The sequence below is a fragment of the Anolis sagrei genome, chromosome 4 (assembly GCF_037176765.1).
Source record: "Anolis sagrei isolate rAnoSag1 chromosome 4, rAnoSag1.mat, whole genome shotgun sequence".
Taxonomy (NCBI): Eukaryota; Metazoa; Chordata; class Lepidosauria; order Squamata; family Dactyloidae; genus Anolis; species Anolis sagrei.
This window is the reverse complement of record NC_090024.1, coordinates 155,341,081-155,354,222: the sequence shown is the minus strand read 5'-3', so window position 1 is coordinate 155,354,222 and position 13,142 is coordinate 155,341,081. Positions and strand designations below refer to the sequence as shown.

Here is a 13,142-nt window from a genome sequence, read left to right as displayed (position 1 = left end):
CATGAAACTGCCTTCTAATAATCAGTGGTCCCAAGAAGTTCAATGAGGACAGTATCAGATAACAGCATTAGCATTTTCATCAGTGATATTAAATCACATCATTTTTAAAAAATACATCACTTCACACAACTGAGGAAGTAGACTTAGCCTATGAAAGCTTATGCTACCAACTTCATTCTCTGTCACTAAAAGGTTTCCAGCATCCCTTTGTACACCATATCAGGCTGAATTCTCACTGAATTCTTTTGTTTCAGTAAAAACCACGTATCTTTTCGTGTGGCTTTTCCTATAAGAACATGGGGTCTTGCTCAGTCTGTACTATTGGTTCCCAACATTTGGTCTTCCGGGTGTTTTGGACTTCAACTCCCAGAAATCCCAGCCAGCTTACCAGCTGTTAGGAATTGTGGCAAAATGAAGATTACCAATATATACGCATGTATCTGGGTGATAGAGGCAGATCATCACAAATCTTGCTGGCAGGACTGAAGACTGACAGGTCGCAGGTTCGAATCCGGGGAAAGGCGGATGAGCTCCCTCTATCAGCTCCAGCTCCTCATGCGGGGACATGAGAGAAGCCTCTCACAAGGATGATAAAAACATCAAATCATCCTGGCGTCCCCTGGGCAACGTCCTTGCAGATGGCCAATTCTCTCACACCAGAAGCGACTTGCAGTTTCTCAAGTCGCTCCTGACACGACAAAAAAAAAAATCACTAATCCATCACTGGTTCCCAATCTTTGGTCCTTCAGGTGTTTTGGACTTCGAGCTCTTTTGAAGGATGTAGCAACATAATAGGAAAATTAATAGTGTTTGTGATCTTCCTGAAGATTACACAAACAATTCTACTTTGTTTTGCACCATTTAAGGGGGCTTATGCAAGGATTTTGGCTGAAGACTGCTGACATTTCAAATCTAGTCCTTGAATGCTCAATGCTCCTATCTGAAATAAAGCATCTACTTGTGTTTTTTTCATGTTTATGACTAGTTCAGGATATAAACTTAAATTCTGACTGTTGTTTTCATCTTTTCAAGAGGAAGACTCAAATATACCAATCCATAATAATGTACATAAGATATATTTATATTTTGACCCATGATATCTTCATATTTAATTCAATGACAGATTCAAATTGTTTTGTCTTTGCTCTTTATTCACCCCAAAAGATACATAGAAAGCTCACCACACAAGTCATACTAAAGAAATAGGAAATCTACAATCCTTCTAACAAGTACCTTTCTGGTTGGAGCATAGGATGAAATAAACAGGTCAAATTATTTGGGGTCCTTTCACATTGTATAATTATAGCACTGATTTCATTGTAGATGCCATGGTTGCTTACTATGGTATCCCAGGATTTGCGATTTGGCAAGGCACTAGGGCTCTCTGACTGAGAATGCTAAACATCCCTCCTAAAATTGCCAATCTCAGGATTCCTTAGGATATTGCCAGGTTAGGTAAAATGTAATCATAGCACTATAATTGTGTAGTGTGTAGCTCTTGATCAACTTCTGATAGTACCTCCAAAATCAATGCCACTTGGTCTAGCATTTGATGGAGAGGGAAAAAGTTGAATATTTTAATGTTAATAATCCCCTCTCAATATGGTGTCCTCCAGATATCTTGAACTACAACTCCCATCAAGCCTGTTAGCATAGCCAAATTCCAAAAATGTGTAATATAGCAGATGAGAGAAGGATGCATACAGATGTGTTTTTGCTTAAACAAAATGTTTTGCAGTTGCAAACCAACCAAGTTCTTTAAAAGTCTCCTTTATTGAAAAAGTAGGAATTTCACTGCAAATGTGAGAAATATCTAGAGGGCATAATTCACAAGAACGAAAAGTTAATTGTTGGAGAGGATGGTATGATTTATTTTGTCTTTGCGTGAACTGGACCCCAAACAATAGCTAACTTGAAATAAAAAGCTTAAATGGAATTATGCCTTGTGCTTAATAATAAAAAAGGGAAAAGCACCCCCAAACCAAGATAAGTTGGGTTCCTGTGAATTTTCCAGGTTGTATGGCCATGTTCCAGAAGGATTCTTTCCTGATATTTCACCCACATCCACTGCAGTCATCCTCAGAGAGGTTGTGAGGTTTGCCATAGATGTGGGTGAAACTTCAGGAGATAATGCTTCTGGAATATAGCCATACAGACCAGAAAACTCGCAGCAACCCAGTGATTCCGGCCGTGAAAGCCTTCAACAACAAGATGAGTTGTTTTTTCATTGGAAAATCGCTTTCTTCCATTTCAAATCTGATGATAGAAGCTATTATTGCTGTCTGGAGGAAACTGAAATCCTTTCTCCAACCAGTTATGTTACCGAGATTAAAATTTGTATTGAGAAGCTACTAGAAATTCTTTTGGCAAGCAGATTGAACAAGCTGGGTTAGTCATATAAACAGTCCTTGGAAAGAACAAGAGTCAAGACAGGGACACTCAGAGATGGGGAAAGTAGTACATTATCTAGCAGCCACATAGAAAATCTCTCTTAGCATCCCTTAGACTAGAGGTTAGTTGCCATATGTGTGAGTGTGTATATACATGCATACATATATACATACGTACTTATTCATTCACGCACACATAGTCAAAGTGGTATCAACAGATTGTCGGTTTATGGAAAAACCACTGAAATTTGATCAGGAAGTGGGATTGAAAACCAGGTTATTACTGAATCCTATTAATTGCACTTGTTTGGCAAATGATTTAAGATCCCACAACAGAGAAATGGTTGCATTTGTAGGTTACCCTTTGAAACGCTGTATAAGTAAATGATGAGGACAAAAGTACATTTTTGTTGTCTTGGAGTATGCCTGTCCAAACTGAAACCAGAGTTTTAAAAGTTATGATTGGAAAGTAACACCCAACTAAGATGGTGGAAGTTGTGATCCCCAAAAAGTAACTTTTGTGACTGAGGTATATGACTGGCTTGAGAAACAGGGGGAAAAGCCTTGATCAAGTTTGTACCATAAATGCAATTCTTAGTTATTATCTCAATTTTAAATGTTTGAAATTGCCCATGGTGATACACACACCTTTTTTAGTCTACTTGCTTAGCATCAGACATTTTAAAGTAAAGGAACATTTTGAAAAGTCTGAGGCTTATTAAAGAAAATCTACTTAAATCTATGAAGGTAACTACAGCATGATGATTATATAAGCAGATAAAGTTGTTTGTCTACCCACACATGCCCTAGAGGTCTGTATATCGGAAGTGCAAAATTCAGGAGTAGTGTAATCATGTTATATAAATGTCTATTAGTCAACACGGACATGGTTGTTGATACAACCCAATTTCACCATATTTGCGGAACGCAATGCAAATGGTTCCTTTGCCTCAATTAGCAGTTGTAGAGTGATTGGGGATCCTTCCACACAGCCCTATATCCCAGAACATCGGCAGAAAATCCCACATTATCTGAGTGTGGACTTGGATAATCCAGTTTAAAGCAGATATTTTGGGATTTTCTGCCTTAATATTCTGGAATATAGGGCTGTGTGGAAGGGCCCTGAACATATATAGGCAGGATAGAAAGGCAATGGACGGTGGGGGTTCAGTTCCCCAGCTAATGGAACTAATTGTAATATATTTTGGGCACATCCAGTTTGATTAAAATGACCAGAAAATCCCACATTTTATTCCCATTCTTCCAATTTTATTTGGGATAACTATACAAATTTTGTTTATCCCAGAATATTATTTTTCCCAGCTCACGATAAAATTGGAGATTGTTTTTAATTCCAGCTCCCCAGCTCAGTTTATTTTGTTGTTGTTTTGTGTCTTCAAGTCATTTCTGATTTATGGCAACCCTGATGTGGATTTCTCTTGGTAATTTGGTCAGAAAGAATCACTAAAATTGGAAAGAACAGGAACAAAACCTGGAACTTTTCATTCTGTCTGGATGCACTCTTTATTGGAAGACAAGGAATTAGGCTTGAAAGTTTTCATAGAACTTCTTAATATAAATAATAAGAATCTTTTAGTAGTTTTTGCTTACAAAGGGGGAGGGGATCCAGGAGGCTTCAGGTGTGAAAAATCCCCATGAAACATATAACAACAAATTCATATAGGAAGCCTGCTAAAATATTTAGGTGGATCCAGATATAGCCTTGCTGTAAAAAGACTACTGGAATCAATAGAACTGAAAGGAGTCACATTTAGCCAACTGAAATCCCACCACTTTCAATGGCACATGCCCAGCTTGTAATGTGTACTAGTGAGCTGCATTGAACATTTCTTATTTGTATTTTGAAAAGAAATAAAAGGAAATGCACTGTGATGTTAGCATATGGCTTTTTTAGGCTACCTTTGAAAACATCATTCATATCTACACATTGAGCATTATGGGGACAAAGCATGGAGTAAATAATGCATGCTGATATGAGATAATTAAAGTAGTTGACTGCTTAATTCGTTTTCTGGACAGGCTTCCATCCAGCAGAGCAGTGGGTTTTGCTCTCTACGACAGTATCGCACTCTTCTTCTGGGCCCTTCTTCCTACGCAGTGTTGATGCACAAGCCCCAAAGGGTGTGTCCTGAGGTGTAAAGATCTGTACAAGAAAGAACATATGTAAGTGATTGATCGGGCATCAGAGTGCACCTGATTAAATGCAAACCTACCCAGGCTTCTTTGCACACAACTACACTACAGATCTACATTAATTTCACATTTAGATTATGGCCCAAATCCTGCATTATCAGGATTGTAGTGATGTTTGATAACCCCCGCAAAAACCCACACTGCTTGAATCCTGTATGAAAGTCTTGCACATATATGTATCAAAATTGCAGTGCTACAAAGCAAATTCTGTCCCAACCTCTCAGGCTGGATCTACATGGCCCTATAATCCAGTTTCAAAATGTGGATTAACTGCATTAATCTGGGTTATATGGCAGTGTAGACTGATATAATCCAGTATAATGCAGTTACTCCACATTCTGAAACTGGATTATAGGGCAGTGTAAATCCAGCCTCAATCCCCACTAACTGGAAGCAACTGATGCAATCGGTGGTGGTCTGTTCTCTTATTGATCATGAGGCAGCTGGCTGCCACTTCCATTCCCTCCTTAGAGTGATCTCTGGTGCAACAGGAAATAGCAAGATGCCTGTTGCTTATGTGAGAGAGGAGGGACTGTCCTCAATATAATTGCTAATCAACAGGGGAACAGATTCCCATTATTTGTGTTGGCTACTGCCTGATTAAATGAAGATTAGGGAAACTTCATGATCCCTATGTATTTCCTAAAGCAGTGAATATATAGGAATGGTGTATATGGACCTCTCGTGAATGTGTAATTCTAGGTTACACCTTTCTAATGATCATAATTTCTTATTTTCATGCATCCTGCAAATGGGAGAGAACTACAGATGTCATTTCCTTCCAACATCCTCTGCAGCACATCATAAATCCTTCACTTAGGATATTAATGGCCTGGAATGGTAGGTCTTTAGGGTCATACTTGGTTGTTAAAGACTGTAAATCCCTATCAGTTATGGGTCCAGTTTACAATCTTATTACTACTGAAAGAATGTCAGCTATTTTCCCAAGAAACCTTAGCAATTAATAATATGAGAAGTGCTAGAAAGTTCAACTTGAAATTATCATGGCCACCTCAAATCACCATTTCCACGATTCTCTTTGAATCATAGCTGTCGAAGTAGTATTTTTCCAATTATTTATTTGTTCAAAGCTTTATATCCTATCTTATCTCATATGATAATGGTGTAAGATAAAAGTGATCGAAACAATTGAGAATTATTTGAAATTTGAAATAGTAAAGAATCATTTATAATAGTATAAATATTAATATATTTTATTTATTTATTTATTTCCAATATTTATACCCCGTCCCTCTCAACCCCCAAGGGGGGACTTAGGGCGGCTTACAATGGCAGCAATTCAATACTGACAATATATAAAAACACATTACATACAACATTATACGATAAATAAAACATTATGTCAAAAAATCAATTTTTAAAACATTGTTATTCCATGTTGTCTTGAGACCAGAAGTTGTTCCATATTTCTGATTATTTATTTATTTATTTTGGAATACTTGCATTTATATCATGAAATATCTTGAAGGTGGGACCCAAGTCTAAACAAAATGCATTTATATTTCATATAAATATTTCACCTTATACACAAAGCCCGAAAGAAATTTGATACACAATATTTTTAATAATTTGGGGTTTTGGATTCTTTTGGATTTTGCAATTCTAGATAAGCGCTGCTCAACCTGTATGTTGAAATATAGTTCTATATCACAATACATTCTTCCTTTTGGGTAAAATAAAGATGTATTTCCTCACCTCCTTGTCATTGCACAACCCCAGCTTTTCAAGAGGTGTCAGTGAATAGTGGATGTTGGAACAGATCACTTCCACTTCTTCTACCTGAAAGTAGAAAAAGCATGGGGCATTATGAGTTCTTAAGCATTTAGACTTCCTTCCTGGTTTGTATATGTGAGGTAGTTGAAATCAGCAAATTGTTTTCCCAACAATTTTGAAAGTGGTGTTCCAAGAGTAGAATTTTTCTCAGAGTTAGAATTTTGCATAATTCCAATTGTTAAATCTACTGAATCAACAGGAAATTGGTAAGTAGCAATTTCCATTGACTGTGTTTAGACAATGGAAATTAGCTGTTGGATTGATATCTTCTTGTTGCCACATCTTCCCTTTCCACTCCAGTTTCCAACAGAGGTCAATATATATATATATAAGATATCATATTTTGAGATATAGCCAGTAATATGTATTGGCTGAATTCTTTAGCACATGTACTAATACACTCAGTATAATAGTTTGCGTATTGAGTATTTGAGTTTGACTAGAATTCTAACCACCTCATCTAATGGGATGATTTTAGCATCCTAGGACGCTTCCACCATGTCTAGAGGACTGATGGGCAGGGCTTCCTGTGGAAGCCCTGCCCCCAACCAAGGTAAAAGTGTCACCAAATGCTTCCCTGACAACACGGGAGTCAGCATGGGGCCTCCTCGCAATGGCAACGCTTTCCCCATGTGATGGGGAAAGCATTATGAGAGGGAGCTGTGTATGGGATGACAAATTCGCTCTGCTGCTCCCTCTTTCCTAACCAGAAGCCTGGCAAAGTGAGACACTTCATCAGGACTTTATGATGAGGTTGTGACAGATCAGGGCTCAGATCCTCATTTGGCCATGGAAACCTTCTGAGTGTCTGTAACAGGGTTGCATTTAGGGAGAAAACTACCCTAGCAGAGGATCCCGAGAAGAGCCTGGAAGAGTAAAATAGGTTGAAGAGGGTTAATAGAGAACAAGGTGGAAGCTCGACGGGGTTGTAGAAGAGAGGGTGGAGTTGGAGAGCAGACAGGGAGGAAGGTGGGAGAATGGAGAAGAAGGCTGAAAGAGAGACTGCTGAAGAAGGAGTTGACTAAAATTTATTCAATCTTGTACCTTTGGACTTATTTTGGCAATAGATAAGTAACGGTTGTAATGTAAATAACAACTGGCCTGAAACAGAAGGCTTTGGATAAGTAATTAGCCTGACTTGGACAGAACACTAGCTTATTTCGTGACTTATAGTTTCATAATTTCATTGTGCTGCATTTTGTTGTTGTTCATTCGTTCAGTCGTCTCCGACTCTTCATGACCTCATGGACCAGTCCATGCCAGAGCTCCCTGTCAGCCGTCACCACCCCCAGCTCCTTCAAGGTCAGTCCAGTCACTTCAAGGATGCCATCCATCCATCTTGTCCTTGGTCGGCCCCTCTTCCTTTTGCCTTCCACTTTCCCCAGCATAATTGTCTTCTCTAGGCTTTGCTGTCTCCTCATGATGTGGCCAAAGTACTTCAACTTTGTCTCTCGTATCCTTCCCTCCAATGAGCAGTCAGGCTTTATTTCCTGGAGGATGGACTGGTTGGATCTTCTCGCAGTCCAAGGCACTCTCAGCACTTTCCTCCAGCACCACAGCTCAAAAGCATCAATCTTCCTTCGCTCAGCCTTCCCTAAGGTCCAGCTCTCACATCCGTAGGTTACTACAGGGAATACCATGGCTTTGACTAGGCGGATCTTTGTTGCCAGTCTGATGTCTCTACCCTTTATTATTTTATCGAGACTGGACATTGCTCTCCTCCCAAGAAGTGAGCGTCTTCTGATTTCCTGGCCACAGTCTGCATCTGCAGTAATCTTTGCACCTAGAAATACAAAGTCTGTCACGGCCTCCACGTTTTCTCCCTCTATTTTCCAGTTGTCAATCATTCTTGTTGCCATAATCTTGTTTTTTTTGATGTTTAGCTGCAACCCGGCTTTTGCGCTTTCTTCTTTCACCTTGATTAGAAGGCTCCTCAGCTCCTCCTCGCTTTCGGCCATCAGAGTGGTGTCATCTGCATATCTGAGGTTGTTAATGTTTCTCCCAGCTTTGCATTCATCAAGCCCCGCACACATGCATAGCAGCCAAATAAAGACTGTTGTGTGTTCTTGTGGATTTTGTGCCTCCTGAGCGTGCAGGCTGTTGGTTTTAAGGCTGCCCTTACTATAGAGGAGAGCAATCAGTGTCTTTAAGCAAATCACACCCAGTTTCAATGGAAGACAATGAGGCTCCTCTGAATTAATCTTACCAAGAAGAAACCATGTACATGTGCCTTAGGTTCAACATAAGGAAGAAATTGTGCACACACAAACCGTAGAAAAAACATATGCATTCCACACTGAAAACCCCACTTTCTTCCATTTTCAATTATTCTGGATTAGAATTAGCAAGGGCAGAAAAGGTTCCCTCTAAGTAGATTAGAGCAAATACCAATCAGGATATATAGCATCAGTCTAGGGGTTTGACCGTAGGCAATGTTATCTCCGTACACATAGCAATTCAGCAAAAAGCATAAAAATACTGACCTGTGGGATTTTTTCCAGGATGTATTCCTGAACACAGTTGACCGTCTTCTGGTAAGAAGGGGAGTAATGGCCTGTTTCAGGTGGTCCAGCAAAGGCATCAAGGGCACTTTCATGTGCAGTTCTCCTTCAAATAAAGAGTAATAATTAGATTTAAACCGCTTTGAGTCGCCGATTTAGGCTGAAAAATGCGGTATAGAAATAAAGCAAATAAATAAATAAATAAATTTAATCTGTACAATAGCTGGCATTTTGCCATGAAACTCCACATTTTTCTGTTTTCTATAAAATAAAACATCAGTAAAATACTTTGAGAATTTGGAGTGTAAGTAATCAGGTAAGTGATATTTCATAAGCTATTGTATGATGGGAAGGCTTTTCACAGGGTCACATTAGGCCTGGTGTAGAAGAAGGAAACAGTGGCTAGATATAATTGTGTGATGAGCAGGTTGAGGTTGGTCAAACCTTTTGAAATGATCAGAGACACTTCCAAGAGTAAGATGTAAGCATAGGGTATCATGTACACACAATTACCAGTTCCAGGTAAAGTTCAGCTGTTAAAACCATTTTTGAATAGGAAGCCAACCTGGAGTCAAATGCTGATTTAATTATTCTTCTCTTGTTGGGATTAGAAATTGGATTTATTAGCCTTTCCAACCTACATGACAATTGCCAGGGATTGAAATTGAGGTCCAAAGCATTTGAGAACCAAAGGGAGGGGAAATATTGGATGCAGTTGCACCAAGCAAAATTCTTGGGAGTAGTCTGTTTTGGAGCTGCCCTGGATGTAGCACAAGGACTCCTCACATGCTGGTGTGGAAGTACCCTGAAGCCCTTTTGCAATCCACACTGTGGCCAAGCTGACAGTCCATCAGCACCAGTGCTCTATTTTCCAGAGGGCTGCCGCCACTGCCACTATTTCAGCTGCCAGAAGCAGATCCCTAGCATAGACTTGCCGACAATGTAACTACTGGTGAAGTCAAACAAGGTGCCCAACCAAGTGTTCATGAGAAGTAATGCTGCTTTCAAGCTCTGCCATGGAGTTGCTTTTGGTTGGTGAAACAGCAGTGGGTCTCTTTGAAGTTGGATTGTCTCAGATCCAACTCAATCCAGCCATCCGCAAGTCAAAAGCACCGTGGCTCATTCCAGAACTTCCTGGAAGCTCCAGAGTAATTTGTAGTTCTTCTCATGACAGATTAAGGACTGGAAGGAGTGCTCCTGTCCTGGAACTAGACATACCTTGTCTAGACTGTGCAAAGTGGGTTCAAGGTGACTATGATGTATTTGGTTGGTGTAAACATGAAGACTGTGAATTCTAAACAAGTATTCTGGTAAAGCCTCCCCTAGAAAAAGATCTCAGATAAAACCTTTTTCTTATTCTCTCATTCATTATGTTTTCACTTTTCTGGTTATCAGGTATCTCCCTCATTGTGGATACATTTCACAGACAATTAAATTAAAAAGGTCCCATGCAGAAGGTTTTTATCATACCATATACAATCATAGTCAAGGCCATCTGGGCACACACCATAACACCACTTTATCAACATTTCCACCGAGAGAATTCTATCTCTCCTTTCCGGAAGAGTGGTGTATTTATCCTTGTAGAAGCCTTGAAATCCAGATTGGGTTGTTTTCATAATTTTCAGATCTTTGATGCCAGAGAAAACAATTGGTGCCCCTGCAATTTGAGAGAGAGAGAGAGAGAGAGAGAGAGAGAGAGAGAGAGATCATATACTGGAGATAATATTCAGTTTTTTTCTTCCCCAAATGAATAACTTAGAGAGCTTTGGCAACTGCAAGATGTAATGTGTTGCCATCAGCTCTTTTGAATGGAGATATTAAAAAGCCGAACATTCTGAAAGAGTTTGTTTTTGTCATTTGGTCTCTGTTGAAACATTTCACCATTCTTTGCTTGTTTGCCCCAAATATGATAATACAGATGAAATACAGGAATTCCATATTTATTTCACAGTGTTCTCAATGGCAAGGGTGTTATAAAATTCTGTATCTTCCTAACAACTCTGATGCATTCCTTTGGGAGACTGCTACAAATTTTATCCTTAAGATTAGTAACTTTAAATATATTTCCTTTTTACCTGTGACCTCCTCCTGTTGTATGTAGCTATGTTGTAATTGTATTGTTGTATAAAGGCTGTGTGTGTGTGTGTGTGTGTGTGAAAAAGAGTACTGAAATAAATGAGTAAAGATATTTCTCTTACCATCCACAGACTGTTCTACTTCGCAAAATCGAACTCCTTCAGAGCTATACAGAAAAGCATGTACATGTGGGGTACCATCCTAGAGAGTGAATGAGATTCAGCATATGAAAAGAGCAGAAATGTTAAAACAAAAGACAAAGTAACAGAGAATTCAAACAAATGTACTAAGTTTCCCAATGAAACTAATGGGATATAGTTCATGAAAACTTATGCCAAATAAAAGTAATTAACTTTTAAGGTACTAAAAATATCTGATATTTTGGCAACAACAAATGTGAAAGGAGAATACCCTAGAGATAAACATTAAGGATGATCTAGAACCCCACAACATCCTGCCATGCCCCCTTATAAATGCCCCTCCCCGACTGCCCCCTTCCCATCTTCTTGTTGGCTTTCCACTTGAGTGTAGGAGCTGCAGATAATGCAGACAAACAAAAGTATGACCTAAATGTTAAGATCCATTTTACCTTTTCTAGACGCTGCCATGGCACCTCTTGGATGAAGGCATTGCAATACACGACATGGCAAAATGAGGTAAGAAAGTGATCACAAATATCAAGTCCAAACTGTTCTATTGTGTTGACCTAGTAAGATAAACATTATATTAGGGATTATCTGCTTCTTTCTTGTAAAAACACTATTAAATGGTACAGTATCTCATTTTTTACAAATGTATTGATGTGCTGAAAATTTAAATCCAACTAAATCTAAAAAAATCTAGAAGAATACAACACAATCTTTAAAAACACCTGCTAAAATGCTATACAATTTTTAAAAATTGCTGGAGAGGAAGATATATGGTGTAAAGTGCTAAAATATTTGGACATTGGTTTTAAAAATGTTTTTACTCATCTAAAACAATGTTTCTATTTTGTTTTGGAGGTACATTGACTTGGGGCCCTTGATCAATGTAGGCTTTGAGATCTATTAGGGAGGCCCTTCTATCAGCCCCACCACTGTCTCAAGCATGATTGGTGGGGATGAGAGAAAGGGTCTTCTCGATGGTGCAGTTCTATGCCCCCCCCCCCCGGCTCTATAATGCCCTTCCTAAAGAGATTAGATTAGCCCCCACTCTCCAAGCCTTCTGGACTAGATTAAAAACATGGCCTTTTATTATTAGTATGGTTTCCAAATATTGGACAGAATCCTGTTGGGCCATGGCATCTTCGTAAATGGACTTATATCTGCAGAAATTAGAATTGTACAATTGTGTAATGTCTGTATCCAGTAGAAGGCTGCTATTATGTTACTATATAACAAAATCAACAAAAATGCCCAAAGTACATTGGGGAAGTTAATAGTTGCCATATCCCCATATTATTTTATATCTGACAAAAACCAACTGAGGGTCGAATCGAGATCTTTCCTTTTTATCTATTTCATATGCTTTTACCTATTTCATATGCTTTCGATGTGCCCCAATTCCACTTATTTTCCATCTAGTGACTGGGTTTTCCAACTGATGGGAAAGAGGACAATGCATCACACTGAAATGATATCTAGCTATTGGTACATGCATAAGAATGTCAAACGTACCCCACGAATTTTGGCTAGAGCTTCAATTGTATTCTTTATGGTGTCAGTGGGGATAACTTTGGTGTTATCGGAATGCAAGTATTCATTCACGGTGTCCAGTTTTATATGTACAGAGATTTCCAGTTCTTTGATGCAGTGCATCTTGCCTTCTCTTCTAATATACAGGAGTCGCACTCCATTTTTTCCATATTCAGAATTCACGTATTCCACATCCAGGCACTGTAAAGAAAAAGAAACATGCTCAGTTTTACTTGAAATAAGTCAGAGTTATCATAGAGAGAAAACTGAATGAGAATGTACAACTCCTTAAATCTGCATCCACCTGTGATTCAAATCTACTTGTCATATTACCAAGGATATTCAAGCCAATGTCCTTTTAATGACACGTGCAAGCCAGTCCCAATTTACACTTGCATATGTGTGGTGAAGAGTCCTTGTGGTGCTTGGTGTACTCTTCCTCCCACTACAACAAACAAAAGTACTCCAGGCTATATTTATTCTCTACA

At 38.9% G+C, this 13,142-nt stretch overlaps 1 protein-coding gene across 2 annotated transcripts in view; it reads right to left on the bottom strand.

The window, feature by feature from the left end:
• Positions 1 to 4,239: 4,239 nt before the first annotated feature.
• Positions 4,240 to 13,142, bottom strand: part of LOC132774080 (uricase-like) — a 49,306-nt gene continuing 40,403 nt past the window's right edge. For both annotated transcript variants that reach the window (XM_060773833.2, XM_060773834.2), the window contains exons 2-8: positions 12,637 to 12,855; positions 11,568 to 11,684; positions 11,101 to 11,179; positions 10,370 to 10,559; positions 8,882 to 9,005; positions 6,321 to 6,404; positions 4,240 to 4,554 (exon numbers count right to left, since the gene is read on the bottom strand). In XM_060773833.2, the coding sequence (XP_060629816.1) occupies positions 4,411 to 4,554; positions 6,321 to 6,404; positions 8,882 to 9,005; positions 10,370 to 10,559; positions 11,101 to 11,179; positions 11,568 to 11,684; positions 12,637 to 12,855 (957 nt within the window). In that variant the 3' untranslated portion in view covers positions 4,240 to 4,410. The remainder of the gene's footprint in view (positions 4,555 to 6,320; positions 6,405 to 8,881; positions 9,006 to 10,369; positions 10,560 to 11,100; positions 11,180 to 11,567; positions 11,685 to 12,636; positions 12,856 to 13,142) is intronic.